General features: G+C 37.4%; 1 protein-coding gene across 4 annotated transcripts in view; it reads left to right on the top strand.

The window, feature by feature from the left end:
• The first annotated feature begins 5,539 nt into the window (after positions 1–5,539).
• The window catches only part of frmd4ba (FERM domain containing 4Ba), a 55,677-nt gene continuing 35,844 nt past the window's right edge, over positions 5,540–25,372 (top strand). For 3 of the 4 annotated variants that reach the window (XM_038285222.1, XM_038285223.1, XM_038285221.1), the window contains exon 1: positions 24,305–24,481. In XM_038285222.1, coding sequence (XP_038141150.1) covers positions 24,320–24,481 — 162 coding nt within the window. In that variant the 5' untranslated portion in view covers positions 24,305–24,319. Of the gene's footprint in view, positions 5,800–24,304; positions 24,482–25,372 lie in introns of those variants that run through there. The other variant, XM_038285224.1, reaches the window with a different exon arrangement.

Genomic DNA, 25,372 nt, shown 5'->3' with positions numbered 1-25,372 from the left:
AGATTTGCATGTCTGCCATATTTCTTTACAATTTCTGACTAAGCAGTAATTCACAGTTTCATTGCTTGTGGTATTGCTTTAAAATTCACTTTCTGCTCTATAGTTTTATCCCCAACCTGCTTTATGTGTTCTTTGGTCTTCATACAGCCTCTTGTTCACTAAAGTTCCCCAACAAACCTCCAAATTCTTTGCAGAATTGCTGCATTTATACTAAGATACTTTTCACTGTTCTTCACTACTGTTTTACTATCAGGGCGGCTTCTAAAGGCAGTTGATGAGATAATGAAACAATATGCACACTATATGCTCAACTGATATCTAAACGTTTTTGCTCTGTAACATAAGCTCCCTATAAAATTCATTGAAGTTTAAGGTTTTAATGTCGCACAATGTATTAACAGTGAACTTGTCTGCCTCTATAGTTGGTGATGTGTGTTGCACGCTTCATGTAGACTTTTTATATCAACACAATGATGTTTCAGTCTGACCTGGAAAATATGAAAGATGTATAAAATAATCAGGCTATAGAATGGGTATGGGTGGTATAGGATCTGCCAAACATGAGCTGACTTTCTTTAAGGTCTGAAAGGATTAGATGGAACGGAAGGGGTCAGTGCCCACTTATTGTTCATGTCCCAGCCTCGGTTCATCGAGCTGCTCATGAATGTATTAAGTTTGCTCCTGAAAGAAAAGCCAGAAAAGTTGGCCGAGATGGGATGTCTGTCAGAATATAAAGGAAATGGACAGTATCGGCCCTTCGAGGTCAAGGCTAAAAGGGAGTAAGCTGTGTTCCTCTGCGGGTGTAGAAATGGGGGCAGCATGCAGGGAAAGACTCACAGGATCTGATACATATTGGCATCGGGCCAATGAGACTGTGTCAGTCAGGAGGTACTCTCAGGAGGGTAGACTTCTCTGTGTTAACATATGTTCCACTAGAACCATATAATCCCCTTGCACTTAACATGTATGTATTACTCCCCATTTGAACAAGTAAATGTCCCCTCATTAGGACTCCTTCACGTTAATCTGAGATAAAGAGAGATTATATTTTTTGCTTTTTATACACAGAAATCAGAGGTGTTTAAGATAAGTTTTTCTGGAGATACCCCCATTGCCTCAGTTTAAGCAGAGCACCACAGCACAAGAACTACCTGATATGACCAATGGAGTGTGGTCATTGCATTGTCTTTTTTGTATGTAGTCTCATCAGGACAATAGCTGCAGGGCTAATCTCAGCAGGAGCTAAGTCCAAGCACAGATTTGCAGTGCAAATTAAAAGGGGGGGCGGGGCTGCGGTGGGTTACGTGGCGCACACATGGCACCAGGCCTAATCACAGGCTCCCAGTAACCGTTACAAAGGGCTAGAGGGGTGGGGGTGGTCCCCATCCCCAATGAGGGTGACGCATTTCGGTGTGAGCATCAGAGGCAGCCTTTGCTAAGACATCAAGACTCATCTTTTGCTTTCTTCGTCATGATCTCCCTTTCTCATGCATACACAGTGGGCATAGACATGGCAGCGTCACATTGTTGTTGCTCTCCCTCTGTGTCAAACTTCCAGACAGTTTCATCCCTCCCATTTCCTTTCTCCTGCAGTTTCTGTGGATTACTGGGTTTTTCCATTGTTCTGTCTACTATCAGACCACAACAGCGTGGCACTCCTTTCCTTTATAGTGCAGTCACTGGAAAGTTGGCAATCTATTTAAAGTCTTATATTTAATCTTTTTAAATGTAAGCTTGTAAAAATTTAACTATGTCTACTTTCATTGTTCTCTCCTCACTACTTTTATTTGTTTGACAGATGGACCAAGGGACAAAAATATTTTTAAAAAAGTAAAACATTTTCAGGCTATAAGTAAATATTTGCAGGCTATTTTTATATCCAGAAGTACTATCTTGGGTTTGGATTAAGAGTCATATTTAGAATAAGAGGAGTTTATGCATCTTGATGCCTTGATCAAAAGTGATAGACGGATGGCTCACTGTAAACTGACCACTTTATCATGTAAACTTGATTATATAGGCTCAGCACCCATGTGAGCTTCAATTCTTTATGGCTCACATTTAATAAGTAGGTTTTGCATAAGGGAGATGCTGATTTTCCAGGTGCACATCTATGATCCCGTTTCCACTACATCCCAAAGGTGGTCTATTGTATTGCTCACTGTCGGCGCCACTGATTTACAGTAAACTCATCAACATGTGCAAGAAATCTGACCAATAATTACAATACATTTTAAATAGGAGCTTAAAATGATAAAGTTATCCACAGTAATGCCAGTGTCTTTAAGATGGTCCAGCAAAATATCACCATTTAGCCGAATTTTAACTGGTCTACTATATTGTGGATAGATATAACATTTTATCTCATCTCTTTAATGTCCATAACTGTATTATTTTTCTATAGTGTGTGCTGAAAATCTCTTGGCTTGTTCATCCTTGTGAAAGACACTTTAGTCTAAATGATTTATCTAGTTAAATAAAGGTAAAATTAAAACCCATGAGTGCTGTGCCATTGTGAATTATCCTGCTGGAAAAGAGAAAATATCAGAAGATGTAAAAATATGCAGATGGTCAGTAACCACAATCAGAGAATCTAGAGTGTTAAAAATGTACTAAGGGCTCACGGTGTGCCAATAAAATATCCTCTATTCAGTTTTAGCCTGAATTATAGAAACAAGGGTGGATTCGGGCTTTAGGTTATTTACACAGAATTCTGATTTTTAAAATTGAAATCAAGACATGTGATCAGGAAAACATTTTCCAATCTCTCACAGTCTGTGTGAACGTATACCCAGTTTACTTTTTTTAGCTGATAGAAGTTTTACCCAACATGGTCCACGGCTGCTGCAGACCATCTGTTTCAAGATTCCAAATGATTTACGTGCAGAGCTGTTATTCTGCATGCTGTGGCGCTAGCAGGTTCTTCTTGTTATATTATTGTCTATTTTCCTTTGATCACTTAAATTGACAAGTCGTTTCCAACCTTTGTGGATGGGGGAAGCTAATTAGCTTCTAATCCAGCCTAAATACAGCCAACATGGTTTATATAATGCAATTATTGGTTTATACATAGGCTTCTGGTATTAAAGATAACATAAAATGTGATTTATTTATTATTTAGTTGTTGGGAGTTTGAAATAAACATGATCGATAAACTCAGTAAAATATTCAAATCTGAATTAAGCTGGACAATAAAAAAAATAGATACAGGTTTATTGATTTCTTTTACAATTGATATATAAGAATGTACAACATCTGTCCAAAAGTTCTAAAATTATTTTGGATTTTCTAGTTTAAAGCTTTCTAGCTTTCTCTAGGAAACTGAGGAAGAGAGATTAGTGAACTTAGTCATATGTATCATTCAAATATAATTGTAGAAAATGTCAATTGAATGCATTTATTTCTATTATGCAAAAAGTAATCTAAAAATAACTTAAAATTAGGAAAACAGTAATGAGAAATTAATAATGAACAATAGATTTTCATACAAAAAGAAAAGATTGATATATAAAGAATTAAGTTAAAACTCCTACGACTTTGCAATTAAGTGATTTTTCAGTAACGTTATAAAAAAACTCATACTTTGTATATCTCCAACACTTAAATGTTATTCCAAAAAGGTTAAGCAGACAATTGAAAAATGCAGCAAAGAATCATTTTTATAATTTCGGATTGAAACATGTTGATAATCAGAACCTAATGATGAACAAGCTGTAGTTCAATTTCAAACAAATTTCAAACAAATTTCTGATACTATTGTTTTATTGCAAAATAAATTCCTTGGTGCACTTGGAACTGTGTAGCAAGTCAATTTTCTATGACTTATGTCAATTTTAAATGCAATGATGATTGAAAAAATATTCTTCCAAAAAGGTCATTTAGATTAATTTGCCAGTTTTGTATATAAAAACAGCTAAATGAATAGCTATACTTTTATGGAAAATCATTGTGCTGTTCCCTATATGCCTTGTGTTGCTAATAAGCTTCAATTTATACTGGTTATAACATCTGATTTGCAGCAAAAAACACTAATAATTCATTGTTTTATACAGCTGAGTATAAATTCACTTATTAAGAAGTTTAAATCCACCCTTTTTCCAAAAATGTTTCCAAAAACCATCTGAAGTCCTATGCAATGGCGCAATTATCGGTAAGCAGAGTATACAGTTGCTCAGGGGCCCCCGATCTCTTAGGGGCCCCGTCGCTGACACCTGGTTGATCCTGTATGCAATTGTGGACTAGGACTTTTCTTTGCAGATGTTATGGTGCGAAAAATTTGTTTTGAAGCCAACTGATATAAAAGTGACTGACCGGACCTTATTTATAAAGCAACACATGGCAGATTTCAACATGATGGTGAGCCGTTCAAACATGACACCAATAGCAAAGCAAACAGTAGTACTTTTAATTACTATGTTAATAACTGTGTATAGTTCATTAGACGATTGGTAAAAAAACTACACTCATATAATATGTTTCAAACCGCAATAAAGATCTTAAAAGAACGACGTAGTTGAGTGTTTTATTTTTTACACTACGTCTTGGAATTATGGGTAATCCACTGGCGTTGTACTTCATATGGGGCCCATCCAGATAATGTTGCTTACGGGCCTATTGTTGTGTCCTTAGGCCATTGGTCCTATGTCCAGTTTGTGACATGCTAGATAAAGGAGAGCGCAAACACATGAGGCAAAACGTCTGTACAGATGAGAAAATGTAGGATTCTGACCTATGTGCAAACACTGTTTGGAAAACATTGAAAAACATCCTGAACATATATAGTTGTTATGCTAAAACACGGCGGTGGCAGCATCATACTCGAGTATTTCTGGTGGCCAACTGTTCAGAATGAGAGTTAAGGAGCCCTGCTCTGGTAAGCTATGTGTGTTTAGTTTTTGTTTCTCTGTCACTCCTGCTAAGGCAAGGCACAGGCAAATTTATTTGTATAGCACAATTCAGCACAAAGATGATGCAAGGTGCTTTACATGATTACAATATAGGAAAATAAAACAGAATCAAATCAAGTAGGAAAAAAAAATAAATAAATAAAATAAAAAATGCAGAAACTAAAAAGAACATTAAAAACAGTTGGACTAAAAATACAAAAGTTGAACTAATGACGTTTAAGTTGAACTGTTTAACTAGAACAGTCGGGGGCAATCCTCAACAAATGTGTTTTTAGTCGTGATTTAAAGGAACTCAGGCTTTCCGCACTTTTACAGTTTTCTGGAAGTTTGTTCCACATAAGTGGAGAATAGGAACTAAATGCTGCTTCTCCATGTTTAGTTCTGGATTCCAGGTATGCAGAGCAGGCTGAGTATTTTATTTTTATTTTATACTCATATTTTAATATACTTGGAACTGTGATATGGAGCTGAAATACAAAGCTGTCTGTTAATGGCCATAGGTTTGCATCAGCATGCTTTGTTCTTGATTGTTTTCCTCCCATCCACCAGCTGAGGGTTTGGGCAGCAGAGAGCGCCTTCCTATTGGCCATGCAGCCGCAGAGGGACATTCAACTGTCCCATCCCAGGAAGGCAGCGCGGAGGCGGGGCGGCCGGGGAGTGTGAGCGGCTGGCTCTCTGTGGGGCTCTTTATCATGCCGAACTGATTCCTCTCTCAGACTTTGTGGACTATTTTAACCCCATCATTCAAACCAAACATTTTACTGTGAGGAAGCTCCTGCTTTATATTTTGATTTTTGTTTTGGGTTTGGAGTGACGGACCCTATGTGACGGACCTGCGCCGGCTGAGGCGCTCCGGGGCCAAACAATACTAGATCGCAACAAAGGACACAAGGTGAGAAACTACTCCGATTAAATAAAAAACACTTAAAAACGACGCGTATGAATGTAACCACCTGTCACTCTGGAGGAAAAATGACGTTTTGGTGCAGTATTTTATTTTTTTTAATGCATGATGCTTTTCTTAACACTTTGCTTATAGTAGATGAGCGTCTTTAAAACGATGAGTGATGAGTATTAATTCACTTTTCTTGCCAATTCATTTTTTTTTTGTGTCTAAGTTTGATGTGAATCTACAGACACAGGAACTGTTTTTCAGGTCAGCTGACTCCTGAATGTCAGCTGGATAAAGTGTTGACATATCAACACCAGTCCTATGCTGATTTTGGAAAAAAAAAAACTAAGAAAAACCGTGAAAAACTTCCAAATAAAGAAGCAACAGTCCGTTTCTTCTGAGTCCATTACAATAATACTCTGACCAGCTGCCTTTCTCTGGATGAATATCCTGTTTCCTGGACTAAACATACAATAGGATACAGCCAGGCGTGTGATATCCTGCCACATCTAGCAGATAAAAACACCCCTCAAAATATACACATACAGGGGTTTGCCAAAATGTTCATAGCATTTATATTTTTAAACATTTAATATGTTAAAGCGCTAAACCAAAGTACATTATGACAACTTAATGAGATAGACCAACACAAAGTAATGTACCAGTATAAATATGCAGTAGGAGAAAAATATATTCAGTATTCAGCTCCCTTTAAAATTATACTCCTAAATAAGAACAGTACATGTGCCAAATAGGGCAAGAGCTGCAATATTTTGGCTGAAAACTCTGATGTATCAATTACAATCAATCTATATTTTCTATAACTTTTTTATTTATTTTACATGTTCATAATAGCCAAAACCCTTTCACTGAGCATTTGCATCTTAATTACCAAACATCTATATCAGGTACTGGCATCAAGGGGCAGCTAAAGTTCATCCAGTTTGTAAGATTTATTCTACTGCTGATGGACAGGAAAGGATGGCTGTTATAACACAACGTTCAAGTGAATGTTGTATCCAGGAAGCTCTTTTTGATTGCTGTGATTTAATTTTACACACATTGTTATAATGGTGATATAATGTGATAAACTGTGCAGCTTTAGATGACTATATTGATAACCTTAGTTTGGATGAGGTATACACTGACCAAAGGAAACAGATTTTCTTAATTTTAGTGGATCTGCAATTGGTCAAAACTTACATGTCAAAAGAGATTTTTTTCTTATCCCTATCAATAAAAGGTCTGAAAATCACCCACTGCCAAGGATAGTGCTCTCATATAATTTTAAGACCACTATCCTCTAAGCAGTTTAAACAAATTTGTTTCGTTTCAAGAGTATTAATGTTTTTTAGTAAAGATAGTACTGAAACATTGAAGGTTTGCCCCTAGTTTGGACCCATCTCCATGGTAATATATGGTGGTGAGTAACGCTCTGTCTTACCAGGGAAGGAGAAGCTAGCTGAGTTTATTGGGAATCTAACCAGATCTAAATACAGGTTAGGGAATAGAGCCAAGAGAACTGAGAAATTGTTGCACTTAGTGTGGCAACTAATGGTTATTTTGCAAATAGATTAATCTGTTGATTATTTTTTTCAATTAATCAAATAATAATTGGATAGCCAAAGGTTCCTTAAAGAAGACTTTTGCTTTTCCACTTGAGGAGTTCTGGATATATAGCATATTGACAGACAAAAAAGATTTTTATCTTAAATGTGAAATGTTTACCTATTTATGTATTTTTTTTTAACAATTTTTGCATAATTGCTGCTCTAATTGGGTTGCTCTCTCAGCTAAAAGCATGTTTTAAAATCTCAACACTGAAGTTAACGATTAATTGATTAGTTGACGTTATTAGTTATTTCAATAATTAATTAATTATGATTAATCCGATTAATTGTTTCAGCACTAGTTGCAATACTTAAATATGGATGTCTGTAGGTGCTTTAAATTGATTCTGATTAAACCTTAAAAATAACATAAAACAATAATTCAGTAGAGAGTCCAAGCTGGTGTAGAGATAAGTCAGAAGACAGACAGCTGTACATAAAGCCAAAAGTGATAATCGTTCATGTTTTTTTGATTTGTCCAATAAAAATCTCAACTTGCCCGTAATCTCTGTTGAGGAATTAAAATAATCAAAATAAATATTTTCTTTGTAAAGTGGTATGAATTGAAAACACATTGAGATGTTGTCTTCCTGTCACAGCCTCAGGTCCGAGAAAACACAGAGACAGGAAGATGTGAGAGAAAGATACAGAACAAAGGCCGAGGCTGCCTTTCTTTGTGTAGGTGACTATTTGTGTTTCATGGGAGCAACATGTGCTGCCTCTTTTTTATCTGGCTGTCGGAGGGACTAAATACAAATGCAGCTCCGCTTTTTGTGTTGACTTTCAGTCTGGGATGTTCCTCTTTTTTTTAATGAGGTCAGCGCTTCTGATTCAATAAAGCTATCAACTGTTACAGGCAGCTCCAGCTACACCGCTCAGTTTGGCACATGGTAGCTAGGGTATTATCTGTAAAGGTGTGTTTAGGAGCATAAACATTCCACCTGAGCAGTGTGACTGGAGCTGATGAAGTGTTCCCACCTTTCCTCAAAAGCCCTGTTTAGTGTGAGAAGTTGATCATCAGCATTTTCCTCTGGCTTTCCCACATATTGTTGTTAATAGGATCTTTGTTCAGTTTTGGGTGAGAGCCTTTGCTCGTTGGGTATATGATACAGCACCTATGCTGGTCTGCAACATTCAACACTAGCTGTAGTTCAGGTTGGACTGGTTATGCGTGTAAATGTCCTCAACCCAGAAAGATCAAGCCCTTGATTGCAGCCTGTGTCAGATGATAGGCATGTACGGTAAAAATTGCTAGTTGTATAAGGAACTTAGTTTTAAGCAGATAATTAAAATCAGAATTCAGCATTCTGCTGTTGCAAACTAAAAATGTTGGAAACGTGGCTTGAATAAAATTTAGAGCCAAAGCATCCTAAGATTTTTTTTTACAATGTAATAGTACTGTAGGTATGAGAATCACAGATACTTTTAGGAGTCCAAACAATTCACCTATTGTAACAAAGTTACTGTACAGCAGCATGAGCCAACAACAATGTTAAAGAAAAGGAAATACATATTTTCAGCTATAAAATAATTTTTTTTTACAATAATATCCGCATTATAATTTAGAGTACCATGATTGTGTACTAGTGCAGCAAATTGAAATATAATAATTTAAAAAGCCTTCACTGTTTCAACAATTATAAGATGTGAAGATAGTTTATCAATTTATAGTAATTATTACTCATTAATGGGCAGCCTTTGGAGATGTGAAGAGCAGCAACTGGTTCACCTTTTGCACAGAATTACAACAGTGGCGTCACATACAGGTGTTTGTCCTGCAACCTGACAATCCCCAGTTTGAACCCAGCTCCGTACGTCACAGTCTTTTGGGACAACACTTCACCCGAATTGCGAGGGTGCCTGTGCTGTGGACGAAAGCCTTGCTTCAATCTGGAAGCCCCAGGGCAGATGTGGCTAAAAATGTAGCTTGCATAGTGTGTGAAGTTGTGCATAAATGGATAAAGAGCTGAAATATATGGCCTTTTAATACTACACAACATACTAAAGTATCTGTTATAGGAAAATCTGCTGTCATTTTAAACAAGTAAATATTTATTTGTATTTGGGTTTTAAAAAAAAAAAAGTTATTTAAAGAGGAAGCATAGATTCTTGTATAGTATACTAATATTTGTGGAACATTATAATAAAACTAATGCCTTGCAACAAGAAGGTTCCAGGTTTGATTCCCGGCCCAGGGTCTTTCTGCATGGAGTTTGCATGCTCTCACCATGCAGACGTGGGTTCTCTCCAGGTTATCTGGTTTCCTCCCACAGTCTAAAAACATGTCTGTTAGGTTGATTGGCTTCTCCAAATTCTCCTTAGTGCCTGAATGTTTGTTTGTCCTGTTTGTTTCTGTGTTGCCCGGCAATAGACTGCCGACCTGTCCTGGGTGTACCCCACCTCTCGCCCATTGACAGATAGTATAGACACCTGCACCACTTGCAACCACAGCAGAGATAAGCATGATGGAAAATGGATGGATGGATAATAACAAAAGCAGTTTACAATGTAATGACAAGAAAAATAGATCTAAAAAAAATTATATCTGGCGCATTTGATGTCAAATACTGTTCTTCTAAAGCATCTAAGACTGGTATTTGTCATTATACTATGTTTAGCCAGTATTAAGAGCCATGGTCAAGGATCCAACGAGCCACTTGTGGTTGTGAACCGCAGGTTGCTGACCCCTGGTATAGTTAAGGAGTTAATTTAACTTCCTTCATATGGCAGTGGCAAGAATACATCTATTTGCCAAAGTCAACCATATTCTAGAGTTTTCTGAAGCAAGTCAAGAGTAATTCTAACCTACACAGAATACTCTGCAATAACAGAAAGCTGCACAAGGACAGCATTCAGTTTTTTCAAATTTCCAAATCCCCTAAAATAGAGGACTTTTCTCGAAACTCTTTAAATATACTCATTTATTTATACATTTCTGTTGTCTAAATTGATCATAAATAGTTTAGCGTAATAAAGACAATACATTGTAGAACAAAACTTGTGAAAATTTGTGGTTACAAAAAAAACACAAAAAAGCCTGGCAGTTGTAGCTGTTGTTTTAGGGCAGTTGATCAATTGTTTTGGTCTGACTTCTGTGTTGATTACTGATTTTTATTGCACAATCTGGTTGTTGCTGCTCTGAGCACCTCTGGGCTTCAAAGCAGACTGATCAGAGAGCTGAAGAGCAAAGTGGGACTGGAGCAAATGGGGGCAAAATCCGGATCAGAGGGAAAGTAGGCACAAGCAAGTGTAAATCCGGGATTAATTGCCCTGCCATCAGACCACTAACCTACTTTCAGATTAATGAAGACAGATTATTCTGTCATTTACAGAGTAAAAGTGTTTGTACCTATATTGTAAAATTACTTCTATGAATTTTGAAGAAAAAAAAAGAACATACATACAGAAGACCAAATTTTGATAATATTTAGACAAAGTAATATAGATGTATATCACAAATGACCAAAAAAAACGTTATTAAAAGCCATACTTGATGTTTCAGAAGATACACTTCAATAATCTGTTCAGACCAAAGTTTCTCAGCCTGTGTCCTGATGCACAGGAACCAACAGCTGCATTGACTAAGATTGGCAAAAAAGACACAAAAGTTTGTAAGCAATCAGGCAGAGCTGTATAAAGCTGTAAAATCAAAGGAAATAAAAGGATTTTTTGCTTCACCAGACTTGAAATTGCTGTTTATTTCATGTTTGTATATTCTATACTCTATTTTTTGGTTGGCTTTGAGGCTTTGTTTCCGAAACTGCTTTATCAAGAAAAAGATTCTCTTAGATTACAAATAGAAAAAACACAAACACAAGATGTAAAAACATTGAAGGCTCTCAACTGGACCAACAGGGATGTTGAGGATTACGCTTCCTGTCTGAACCCTAGTTTGGGGTCATGCACTCAGAAAAGGAGGGGTGGGGGTTTCTCTACTCACTATCTTTGTGGGTCACCAGTAATCTATAGGTTTAGCAGTAAAAATCAATTCAGCATGTGCTGAACAAAAGGGTTAGATGCATTCACAATGAAATGCTTTATTTATAAATGGTTATATTCCTCTGGAGTTTTTCTGCTGCATTACAGCTGCAAGCATGACCCGCTGTGAAATTAACACCAACAGGAATCAGTTCCCTTATTGCAGAAGCTCAGCAGAGAGCTGATACTTGTTTTCTTTTCTCTTCCTTATTTCATGTCTGCTTTGTGTCCTCAGACAGGACACAAAGAGTCTGGGTCTTATTTTTTTGCTAAACAGAGACCATGAATATTTATTTCTCTATTCTTTTTTTGTTTTAAAATGTATAATAGCAGAGCAAAAAAAAAAACAACAACAGCTAATTACTTTCATCTGATGAATGTACAAGTCTTGCTTTTTGTTTGATTTCAAGTGATTCTATAATTTAGTGTGTGGCTCTGTAGGGATGCTTAGATTTGCCCTGAGGGTTTATGTCTCCTCAGAATAAAGTACAGGCCTCCTCAGAGACCTTTTTTAATCTAAGAAGAGACCACATTAAATGAAGTTCAAATCTGCTTAGGAAAAACTATTTGACAGTTTGCAGACAAATATTCATTCACATTTAAAAATGAGCCAACATCACGATGTTCTTTAAAAATGAACCCAATAATGGGGTCATAGGTTATCCGTGTGGATCAGTGACTTCTGACCCATCATATGATTCTATAAATCACATTTTTTAACTATATTTCCAGTTAAGCAAGCAGTGAATATCAGGGAAAGCTACCAGTTGCATCCAGAGGCTGAGTCAGTTCAGAGAAATAAATAAGAAAAAGAGTTTTAAAAATTATAACTGTACTTTTTGTTTTGTTTTGCAAAACTGTGCATTCATGTGTTTCCCATAAGGATTAAGATGATTTAAAAAAAGAAGATTTTAGGAGACATGATGCACAGATCAACTTAACTGATTAACTTTTGGTGTATATATATATACTAAATTGAACTTTTACTTATTTTACCTGCTTGTTGATTTTGATGGAGCCTTTGAACCTCCTCTGAAAATTGAATTGTTTTCTACATTGTTGGTTTTCTGGTTGGCTGGTAGATCTAACAGGACACTTTCACTTTTCAGAAGGTTGCTGTTTTTTCATGTCATGGTATTCTTTCCAAAAAGTCTTTTCTACAAAGAAAAAAAAAAAATCTGTGTATTTACCCACATTGGTCAGCAGTGTTTAGTGCTACAGAAGTCTCCCACTGAAAGTTCTGGGTTATTTCCCCTCCCAGGGAAGATTCATGTTTTCTCCATTTATGTTTAATGGCTCCCATTGTTGTTCTCAATATCAGAGGGATGTAAAAGACTTGGTTTCTCCTTTATTTTTGAAATTGTTTAGTTCAGGGCATGATGTGTTGGTTTACGAGATGTTAGAGTCTATTTCATGCTGTTAGACAGGTCATTTTAATCAAATGGTAAACAGATTTGTGTCACTAGTAAAACTGAACAAAACAATTTAGTGAATCACAATTAAATCAGGATTTGAAAAAGGGTGGACATTTGCCTTGATAGACACAGCCATCATTTTATAATTACATTTTGCTTTTACTCAGGTTACCTTTCTCTGGTTTTTATAGTTCTCTTGATGTTTCGGAAACTTTACTCAAAACATTAATTTCATAGCAATGCTGTTTACATTTTTATGGCAATAGAATATAGATTTATTTGCAGCACAGGTGTGTGGGTGGGTATAATTTAAACAAGGAAAATACAAGAGCTGAACCGACTCTCCTCATATGGTTTAACCTTTTGCCTGGAGCAAAGGATGGAAGTTTGAACTTGATAAATCTGTATTCAGTGTTAGACTCCAGGATATCCCTGTTTGTCTGCTTGTCCTCCTCCTCCACATCTGCACATCATTCTGTGACTGGAAAATAGATGCTGTCAGGCTTAAAAAAACACTAACAACAATAGGGGAACTTCTTCCACCTCTGTTTGTGCTGCTGCTGCTGACTAGCCCGAGAGGTTTTGGAGAGATGGAAGGGGAGGGGTTATTTTTCACATTTTGTTGGATATGAGCCTCTCTCCATCTATCCATTGTGAATGCTGTCATTTCATTGTATGTTCTTCTTGAATACACACTGTGAACACATAACACTGGGTAGTATTGCGATTGTGCTTAAAAAGCCTGATTGTACTGATCAAGGAGAGGCGGCCTACATGGCAAACAAGTAGATGAAGGGGATGGGAGTACCAGGTCAGAGCTGCTATTATTACCCTCTCAGGTTTGAAAAAAAAAAGAAATGGTCTATGGTTGAGAGTCTGTAAAAAACAACCGTGCTTCCACAGCAGACATACCCCGCAGCCTCATATCCACCATGATCAATAGTGTGCAGCTCGTAAAAACCCCATGTGAATGCTTCATAGATCTACTGCCTAGGGGATGAATACACAGAGATTGTGAATAAGCTCTGGGAAACACTAGAAAAGCCCCCGTTTTTATATTCCAGGCTATTTAGATCAGTTTGTTCTTCTTTGGTTCTGTTTTTTTAAAGGCCTGAATGTTTATATCCCATCATCGATGTGGGGTCACCCCAGGTTTAGCTTTAGCTCGGCTCTTAGTGGAATACAACGACACCACAGCTTCCATCGTTTGCAGTCAGGAAGGCCAGAAATCATCCAGCTGTAGTCACATTGGAGATTGGGTTGTGTAGGAGCAGGGAAGTGTAGAAAGTCATTATCAGCTGCCCTGTGGACCAAAACCGAGCTCCCCGCTGATCCACTCTGACCTGGCTCACATCTTAGACAAGGACAAAGTTATAAATGTTAGCTGAAATTTAAAGGAAGAGGAATGAGTTGGGCATTTTGAACAAGATTATAAAGGTATGATATGTTTCACGTTGTTATGCTTTCAAATATACGGTAACCTAAGTTGGTATAACCTAAGTTTTGAAATCATATTACTGACACAGTTTATACCACCGTCTTGCACCTGCACATTGCTTTATAATCCTTCCTGCTTTTATGTGACACCGTTTGAAAAATCTAGTGTTAGACTTAACGGTTATAAATGTATTTATTTATTTTTTGTGTGTACAGACTTTAGACATTTGAAGATGCATAAAGAAAAGGAGGAGTTTTTTTTTTCTACAATAAGATAGCTGACTCGAGCTAACTTGTTTTATTTGCAAATATTCTGTTACACTTGTTTCATCAGGTGTTAATACACAGATAAATACAGATTTAAAAAATAACTTTTGATTTATTATTGAACTAAAATCAACATTGTTAAAGAATATTTAAAGGGGATTAAAATTCCAAGTTTCAGACTTGGGACTTGATTTTAAATTTACCCATCTTTGCTGGAGACTCAACTCAGGGCTTGAGAAAAAGAATAAAAGTCTTAGCTAAGACTTCGAAACAATGAATTAGTCCAACATCTGTAAAGAAATTTATCTACCAATAAAAACATGTGTATTGATGTTACTTCAAAAATAAAATATTCATTTGACAATGTTATATAAAATATTCATAATCATTTAATTTAGATTCAAAGATTTGAAAAGAGACGCTATGAATAAATGTGTCAGAAGTTACACAGCTATAGATATTTTGAGTTAAGTTATCTCAATGGGAGGAGTCAAGTATCTCGGGGTCTTGTTCACGAGTGAGGGACGGATGGAGCGTGAGATCGATAGACAGATCTGTGAGGCATCGGCAGTGGTGTGATCGCTTTATCGGACTGTTGTGGTGTAGAGGGAGTTGAGTCGGGGGAGCAAAGCTCTCGATTAACCGTTCGATCTATGTTCCCACCCTCGCCTATGGTCATGAGATCTGGGTCGTTGCTCCTCCATGTCGAAATGAGTCAACTGAGGTGGCCCTGGTATCTATTCTGGATGCCTCCTGATCGACTCCCTCTGGAGGCGTTCCAGGCATGTCCTATTGGGAGGAGGCCTCCTGGATTTTCTATATCAGAATAGCTTTTAAACCTGTAAACGTTTGTATTTTTCAGTAAATGGTTTGTTTTTAGGGAGCCAGCTGATTGATGATGTTTAGCATCAGGTAACCGAAGAAGAGATGACTCCCTTCTCCACAACAATAGAAAGCATCACAGTATATGACTTTAAATAATGGTAATTTAAAGGAATCATATAATGAAAAGTATTAGTGGTGTTAAAACCACTGCTGTTTAGAACCATGTACCTGGATCTGGTAACTGGCCCAGATGTTTATGGGACTGACTTACTCTACAATTCTGTTCTGTTGCTACAGCAGCATGCTTCAGGTTCTTATTTACGGAGGTATGCCAAGCAACCGCTGGGGTTACGTTACAACGGCAAAATCAGTAATGTGACTCTCTTTAACCACGTCGAGCCTTCATCAGTCTGAAATGAATGATGTCAGGATAATGTTTGAAGACTGGAAAAGAAACCTGATATGGGGGTGGTGGGTTGGGAGCAGCTAGAACAGGTGTTCACCACGCATGAAAGAAAGATGAGAGCAAGTGTCCTTAAGCTAGGGGTCATCATTGTCAAGCTAATGAGATTGTCACTGGTGAGAATTTTATATTTTTTTTAAATACATTTTAAAAGTTTAAAATGGGTCAATTTTAATTCAGCCATAATGGAGATTTTTTCCAGAGCATCACTACAAAGTGGACTGAGGGTATGATGGCTTCTGTTTTCCCAAACAGGTGTATTAACTGTGAGCTATTGTTATAGAGGACATTCACCTTCCAAAACTTCCACTTTTGATGTCCTTCCATATAAAATTTCATTAAAGTCTTGACAATGTGAGAAATGTTTTTGGTATTGTTTATAATCAGCAGTACCACCTTAAAAATCCTCCATTAAAGCAGTTTTTGCCAGTTTTATTATTGTTAAACAATCAATTGCGGTAATAACTGAAACAGATGAGGTCTGCAGTGCTTTAGATGTAGGAGTAATTTGGTAAGCCAACGTCTCCTTGGAAGATGTGCATGAGGATTCCCAGTCATCCAGGATATGGTGATTGTAGCATGTACAATACTGCATATATATTCAGTAGCAACTGTAACCAATGGACTACCAAAAGTCTAAATTCGGCTCAGAGGAAGATGTTAAGCTTAATAATGCGTAGATGTGCTGTATGGTGCTTTTTTCAGTGCTTGTAATAATTATTAACAAAATATACACATTGCATCAGGGGAAGAAAGAAAATATTGACACAGATTATCAAGAAAAAGCAACACATCAAAGTTCTAAAAGTTCAAAGATAGTTCATATTGTGCAGAATGGCACCGTTTTTTTATCAATCCCACAGTTCAATAATTCTTGCTTTGGACGAAACAAGAGAGCGTACATTTCTGAAAGCAAGGTCTTGACACTTTCCTTTCAGGTTCGGGCTTCATCCTAATTAATGATCCTAATTGCTTAATACTTTTTAAACGACTGCTGATTGTCATTTTCGAGTGAATGTTCCCTAAATTGATTAGATGCATCTTTTTATTGTTCGGGTAGATCAATGAAGGTAAAACTCTAGAGAATAGTTCAAACATATTTAACTCATTATTTGTGTTACCGAGTGGGAAAATGTTTTCCCATTTTTTGTGTCTATTTGTTTTTGCCGGAGTCACATCCAGATTTCACCACTGTTGGACATTAAAAGTATTTGGATTCTATTTTACCCCAGCCCAGGCTACTTTAGAAAGCTGTTTCCCCTAAGAATTTTTTAGCAATGTTTAAGGCAGCCTTTTGTGTGTACTGTTTTTGATTGGTGTCTTTGATGGTTTTGTTCAGGGTTTTTTTTCTTTGATGCTAAAGCCTGTGTGGAAGAAAAAGCAAACAAAACTATGAAGAAATCTGTAAGGTGGCAATTACTTTTTGAAGTACATTACTTTTGATGTTATGTTAATTTTATGCACTGATTGGGATATGAAGAAGTGTTATAGATCAATTATGTTTATTGCAGAATTAAACTAATACTATAAACTATCTAGAATATCTCTGCTGCAGGGCATATTCAGTAAAACAGTTTTTGCATCTGCCCTTTTGGTCAAAGTAACCCTTTTAGTTATTTAAACTAATCACATATGGGGTTTACTTGCGTGTGGAGCATTTTGTAACCAGTGCAACATTGAAAAGCCATAAGGAATTTTGCCCTGTTCAGCAGCTGTTTCAGAATAAGTCTGAACATGTAAACAGCAGTTTGACTGAACATAAAACATTCTAGTCACAGAAAAGTAGGAACAGATGCTTCATTTTTTTTTTTTACTTTTTGCTACACAAGCTCTGCCTACTTTTAAACTCCACTAGGCTCTTGGTTTCATTGCGCCTCTGACAGAGTATAAAGACTTCAGGCCTAAAGAAAGCTTTTGTGTTCACACAGCAGGATATTAACAAAGGGTGTCAAGCACACTGGTGGCCGAACCCTGCTAGGATGCAGCCAACTCTTCCTAAAAAGCCTCAAAGCTTGTAATAACTATGGGAGCACCAGTGGTTTGGCAATGTACCTTCAGAGCACAGGTCTTGAAAGCTTGTGCATTTTCCACTACTTCACATGTGTTGTGGCGATTTGCACCGACATGTGGCATGTGGTCAGATAAGAGCATGTAAGTGATGTGATTATATGTCCAGTAAATTGGATTGAGAGTGATAAGCCAGAGGCTCAGAGATACGCAGATATGATTAGCTGCCTTAACCCTGCTAATTGGGGACTATGACTGCATAAAAGCTTCAGAGGTTTTGGTTTAATATAGCATCAAACGGGACCTTTAGCACCTCTAAACATGCATGAATTTTCAACAGATATTTCATTGAACTAACCTCTAAACAAAGACATTTTTAGATATTAGTGGTTTTATTTTGACTTGGGATGATTGTTATTGCAGCAGACTTTATGCATATTGAAAGAGAAGACAGGTACCTTAACTGTGATTTCAAACATGTCTATGCCAGCTTATTTCATTACAGACAGAGGCTGATGGCTAAAATAAAACGTTTGCAATTTTGCTGTTTGAAATTGAGCATTTCTGGTAACTGATTAGGCTGCAGGTCCTTAACCAATTAATAAAACGGAGTTAAACCAGGTGAGTTGTTTGAAAAAGATTTTTTTTACTAGCTACAAAGCTGCAAAATGCACAGGTATGAAATCTTTCCTAAATTTACAGCATTTTCTGGTTATATTTTCTTACCAATTTACTGATACTGAAATACCTCATTTAAACTCTTTTAGATCATAATCAGGCATTGAAAAGCAAACAGGAAGTCACCAATGTCATTTTACATCATGCAATTTAATCTGCTGTGATCACAGGTTGGTTGTGCTTCATTGCATGCATCTGGAACAGCACAATAAAAGGCTTGAAATTGAGAATCTACCTGAGTTTAAAAGAGATGTGTGGGATATTTTCTACATGCTGAGTTCTTTAGAACTGTTCTCAAGCAGACACACTCAATGCATTTTTTACCGTGTCCTTGATATGTTTCTGTCTGCATTCAGTTGGGATGTGCAAGTTGCTGGAGGTTTATCTTCTGTGTCCAAATCACTGTGCATAAGTTAAGCTGTGCAGCAGCCTACAGTTAGTTAGCGACTGTTAACGTCTGACGTAAGGCTGAAGTCTAGTAACTTGCTCTGTCACAGCCAACTTCTTCCATTCAATCTAAGGAGTCATTTGATACCTGTAATTGTGACACTAATCTCTGTGCTCCTGATGGGCATTTCTCCAGTCAGTTCTTAGTGGTAAGCAGTTTGTACCTACGCCCATATGTGGCTCTCATGAATGATATTAAAGCAGGGGTCTCAAATCCTGTTCCTTAAGATCTGCAGATTTTAGATGCCTCCCTGCTCCAAAACAGGACCTGAGTTGGAGACCCCTGTATTAAAGGATGGGCTCCCAACAACCCCATCCTCACACAAAGTCAAGGCCTCTGGGACTGGATTTCAATGTTTAAAGGTCAGACAGAATAAAGTTATAATCTAAAAGGATTACAGTGTTTTCCCCAGTAACAGTGTTGTCATTAGCTCAGCCTGGTAGAGCTTAACAATAGCACTTTTAGAGAAGATAATTAACGGGATTTCTGTATTTCTGACAACTTCGGTCAACTGTAATATGGCTTTATCTGGAATGTTATCAATTTCTCTGTGTATCTCGAACATTTTATTTGCGTGTGTTCATCTGATTTAAACTAATAGTGTTTCCTCTCTGAATCAATCTGGGATCTTTTCCTTGGAAAATAGTATCTTGCTTTCAATGGCAGGGCTATAAAAAGCACATGGGGTTCAAACATATCCTCCTTCACTCAAATATGATAATAAAACCATTAACACAGCCTTTTATCCGTTTTCCATGAAGTCTCAGCATGCTGTGATGCTCATCATAGCATCTTGGTTATGCGCACACATTGTTAGACACAGCCTCTGACCTCCAGGGTGCCCCTGGGTGCCGTCATGCACAACAAGACAGGCCGACAAGAGATACCTCCGCTGACACCCTCTACTACAACCAATAGGTGGATGGTGGCAGCCTGAAGCCTTACCCCTATTCTGGCTTTAATTTCTTCACCCACCCCCAGCCTTGCCACACAAAGCTGAGCCTGACTGTACCTCTGTAACTCACACAAAGAGCTCCTCATGTGTTTCCTTTCATTTCTTAGAAGGAGCTTAATCACATGGTGTTAATTGGCTGCAATTAAAACAGCTTGTGGTTTCCAAAGCAGATGCTTTGAAAAAAACATGTTCTGTAAAATGGTAACCTAATACTAACTGACGTTCTTTTTGGCTCAGTTTTACAATTTAATGACCTAGAATAAAACATAAAAATGTTCCTTTTGATTTGTTTGTTTCTAGTAATACTTAGAAGATGAATAGATGGGGCGGAAGTTTTTTAGACTGCTTAAAAATAAGAGCAGGTCATATTCAGCAAATCCTAAAAAGGTGGAGAGGCTCCATGCAGGATCTGTGATTGCCTTCTTTCATGTTTTATGAACTTAATCTGTAGATTTATATATTATGTATGTGTACAAATCATCCTCCTAAGGGGTATCATAATCTCTGACAGCTGTGTCCATCTGTACCAAGCATGATAAGCATGCATGCATGCATCCATGGAACGGGCATCATAAGTTGTTCTGCAAGCGTGTTTGCGTCGGGCATAAGGTCGCAGAATGTCTTCCATTCAGCGTGTCAGCTGCAGTCTCCGTATGTGGCATATAGCTAGTCAGCTGCAGGACCGTGTGGATGACAGCTGTCTCCAACCCCCACCCTTTTAATTTTTTTTTTTTCAGTTTCTCTTCCTGCTCTCATTCACTGGGAGACCTTCTTAGATAATTAATCAGACATTTATTGTACAAGTAATTGGCATTCATTGTTGAAAATCTGCCCGAGGATGAGAAACTGATCATATTTGCAGAATGGTTGTTTGTGTCTTGTCCTGCCTTGTCATTCCCTGCAGAGTCAGACGTATTAACTCTGAACCTCAGGGGCAGAACGAGGCTTAGCTGTAACAACCTGCAGGGCGTTTTCTAAGTTAAACCTTCAGCTTCAGTCACAAGTGACATGAACCCCTATTAATGGTAGAAACAGGGAAGACGGGGAAACACTCCAGACAGAATCAATCAATTTACAGCACTTTCTAGTATATTGGCTCTTTGTCTCTAGGGACAAAGAATTAATATTTTGTGATACTCAATGTCCCCATCTACTGATAGAAGGATGGTAGTGCAGAATAAATATTCAAAAGCGGAACAAGTGCATCACATCCACAATGGCTGATCGGCAACTTGTTTGAGTGGTATAAGGACACTTTGAGAAGAATGAGGCTGTTATTTAAGGACCTTTGTATTTGCAATTGAGTCACAATACTTGGGATGACCACAATATGAAGTCATAGTGCTGCTGACTGCCTCTGTACCAGGCTCCAGACAAGAGGCTAAGACACAGATTGTGTAATGAAATACAAAGGCAATGGGTGGTATTGGAAGACATCCATCTTAAATTAAGCTGCCGGACTAGTAAATGGCAAAAAATATTCACTTTTTTCATTTTGTCACATTTTATGTGAGGGAACAACACTTAGTTGCACACATTTGTAAATTTATACAAATGAAAATGGATTTATGGGGAAGTGGAACTGTATTTGTTTTTAGGCCTCCAAATCCGTACCTTGTAGAGCAACATTTTGCTTCCATCCGATATCATGAGATTAAAAATGTTGGTCCAGGTTTATTCAGACTTGAGGGTTTTCCTAAAGGATGTAACTTTGTGATAAAAGTTGACAGGGACATGTTCACACCAGTCCTTCAGAAAGTTACGGCAGTGTTTTTCCTGCTAACTAGATGAAAGTATGTGCAGCATCTATTGGGGTTGTCTTCTAGTACTGACCTGTATTAGATTAAAAAAAGAATCCTCACAGCATGATGTGGCCATCGCTATGTTTCACTTTTGTGAAACTTTGTTCATTGTGACGAAACTTTTAACATTTTTTTACAAGTAATGTTCTGTTACTCAGCCAAAAAGTTCTGATTTATTCCTATTTAATCTTCCACGTTTGCCGTAAGCTTTAGTCTTCTAAAGACTTTTCTCTTAACAATGTGTTTCTTCTTGCCATCCTCGCTTAAAGCCTAGATTTGTGGATTGCATGACAATTAAGATTTCCTCTAAATTGATTCGTCCACCTGAGCTGATTGATATCTAAAACTCTTCCAGAGAGCCTTTTTTGCTACAGAAATTAGTTGACATTTTTACTCTGAAAAACCAAGATATCTATATTAATTTTATTTTCGATACCTAATTTCTTTAAAGTTCTTATCTGCCGTTATCTCTTTTTTGCAGTCACTATGCTTCTTTAAGTTCTATGATTTACAGCATTCAAAATATGATTTTTTTGCCATTTTGCTGTGAGCCATAATACAAATTCAGCTTATATTTGATCACACTGTGCATGAAAAGAAGTGGTTTCTGTAAAATATGTACTTCCTATCAATAGAAAAGAAATGAATACAATTTTTTTATGAAACAACGTTAGCAGGCTACACAGTGTTGCAGTTGGTAGTGCTGTTACCTAGATGGCTTAAATCCTGATCTGGGGTCTTCTTTGGGTGGGTTTCTTTCATTTTTTCTCTGGTTTTCTCCAGGTACTGTCACTTTCTCCTAAAGTCTAAAAGCATAACTGCTTTTATCCTTTACTATAAACTGCTATTCTGTATGAGTATGAAAATACATGGTTGTTTTTCTGTGTGGCTCTGAGATAAACTTTCTTCCTGTCCAGGGTGTAGCCCACCTTAAGACCTGTTCTTGAAGCGATACATTTTCCTTGTAACTGTAACAATAACCTCCTTACTAATCTGCTCTTCCATTTTTATAGTGCATTCCTTTCTGACTCTCATTAACCTCTCTGGTGTGTAGCACTGGAAATAGACATAATCTGTGACTCTACCCTTGTATGCATCACATGTAAAAGTTATCCTACCTGTATTTAGTAATCCTGTAAATTGCCTTTGGATTTTTTCATGTGTGGCTGTAATTTTTTCCCGGTGTCGGTGTAAATATCTTGTTGGGATGTGATGTCCAAATTGGGCCTCCATAGCAAAGTAGGTCTTTTTCTCATGGACTTTAGACATTTTTAAACTTTCCAATAAACTTTGTCATTAGGAAGTTTCTGCCATGATGAGTTCCTTGTCATGGCAGAATATGGTCACATTTTTCTTTTTTGGCCTTTGGGTGAGATTCTGCAATATTGTCTCTTTTAGAAAATTAAAGTTAAAGTTTTTGAAAAGATCCGCCCTGTCCACTTAAAAAAAAAATGCTCCCGACAGGGAATGACTATAAAACGTGTGCGAAAGCATGCATGAGCCCATTTCTCTTAATGCACGTTCGGTTTAAAAGTTGCTGTTTGCATCGCTCATACAAGCTTTCTTTCCAAAAGAAGATTTGCAATTTTTTCACCATGTCAGACTGACCACCTGTAACTGAAAGTGGGGACGAGCACATAGGATGGCATTACGTAAACAATAACAGGTCACCAGAATGACTCAAAATTAGGACCGCTTATTTTTAAGGTTTCCAACTGGAAAACTAACATCCTCCACTTTACCTTTAGAATTCCAACAAGTAATATTCCATTAAATATTTTTTTAATTCTCGACTGTCTTTGAGTCTGAGGATCACATAAACAAATTTGAAAATTTCCAATTTCCGGATGAGCTCTTCCATAATTTTTTTCAGTGTTTAAATACGTTTGTTTTAGCTAAATTAGGTTCATAACACATTTTCATATGAGATGCAGCTGTGCAGAGGAAGACGTCCAATTGTGATATTTTTTGTTTTTTAAATCAGAGCTCCCAGATGATTGTTTATTGCCTCGTAGTTTCACTTTATTTCTGCCATGTCAGCTGTATCCGCTGGCTCAGACATAACTGATTATTTTTAATGCTGCTGCAAGACACAATGTGTGGGAATGTCTGGTCTGCTCAGGAAATTGGTCCCACACCCTCTGCAGACAATGATATTTAAGCATGTGGAAAATGTGATTAAAAGTTGTTTTGCATTTACAGAAATGTAATTTATCAACACCCTGGCAATCCAAGTGTGTGGATTAAGAAGTCTAAAGGTTTGTTTTTGTGTGGATGCTGTTTGTGTACAGTTTTTTTATGTGGAGGGGCAGATGGAGCCTTTGCGGCAGGGACCTCTTGGTTCTGTCCTGCCCTCCCCTGCACTCTGAGGCACTGTTTTGGACCAGGGCCCAGGACCCAGCCTTAGGCACACTACTCCGCTCCAGCCTCTCCAGAGCCCTGACTCACACTGACATTACATCAGCTTGGGAGAAAGAGTGGTTCAGTGTTTGTGCTGGAGTGTAGATGCTCTTCACAGCTTGTTGCTTTAAAGGAAAACAAAGTGGTCTGTAGACCAGTTGTTTGACTTGTTCCTGAGGACATGCGGTCTTATTACTAGAGGTAGAAGTAGTAGAATAGGAACCTTTAGGCAAGCATGGCTGTGCGCATCATACGTGGACTGGAAGACCTGGTAGCGTCAGGCAGCCAGCTTGTCTGGAGCCTGGCACATGAGACGCTAAGGACGTGGTACAATCGGGGGCTGATGCCCTGCAGGCGCCTCTTAGAATCCTGGTTCAGGATAGGGAAATGCTACCAGGTATGTCTCTTCTTAGAGTAAAGAAATCATTAATGACATTTTTTTTTATTAGAGATCTTTTTCTTATGCCCTAAACTTTCCTTCATGTGTGTGTTGTGTTTATTGTTATAAGGACCAGGCTTTGTCTGAGTGAGTCACTAAATCTGATTTGTCTTTCTTTTCCAATAAAAGTTCCTCTGCTTACACATGTGGCAGTAATTTTGAGCGCAGTATGAAATGCTGTTTGATCTCAGTGTCTGGCCTAAGAGGAAAACTTTTAAATGTGTTGATGCTGAATCACCTGACTCTTCGCTTTTCAACTAAACCTGAGAATTGAAAACTGTTTTTTTTGATCATATGATGAAACCAATATCATCTGACCTGCCAACTTTTCCAGTATGTTGTCTGTAAAAGGCACTACCTGATACTGATTGTCATGGAGCTGTTTTTTATTAAATAAATAAATAGGTAAAAGGCCTACCGGTATTTTAAATTTTGCTGTCAGGTATCCCTGGCTTTCTTCAAATTTCTGTTTACAATGGGCCTCTCATAATGTAATCAGTAGGTACAGGTTACATCCCAAGCTTTACCCATCATCAGTCGTGTTCCTCTGGGCTCTGACTCCTGGTCCCATATTTAAGAAATAAAGCATACATTTTTTTATCATATGATGATAACGCTCAACCCAGCAGAACTGTTCGACCCTAAAGGCTCTCCTTTACTAAATGTGTAAAATTGAGTCAGGGTTGTCTGCTAACATTCTTAAATTTAATAGTGAAAAAACAGAACAACTAAACCAAATTTGGTTAAGGTAAAATGTCCTTCTTTTGACAAATCTATAATAACTTCTTCCTTATTTAAACAGATATATGTGATTTTAAAATTTTCCTTAAAAGTTGAAGTTAAAGAGAG

This window comes from Cyprinodon tularosa, unplaced genomic scaffold (assembly GCF_016077235.1).
Source record: "Cyprinodon tularosa strain WSP-4 unplaced genomic scaffold, ASM1607723v1 ctg209, whole genome shotgun sequence".
Taxonomy (NCBI): Eukaryota; Metazoa; Chordata; class Actinopteri; order Cyprinodontiformes; family Cyprinodontidae; genus Cyprinodon; species Cyprinodon tularosa.
This window is presented reverse-complemented; position numbering and strand designations above follow the sequence as displayed.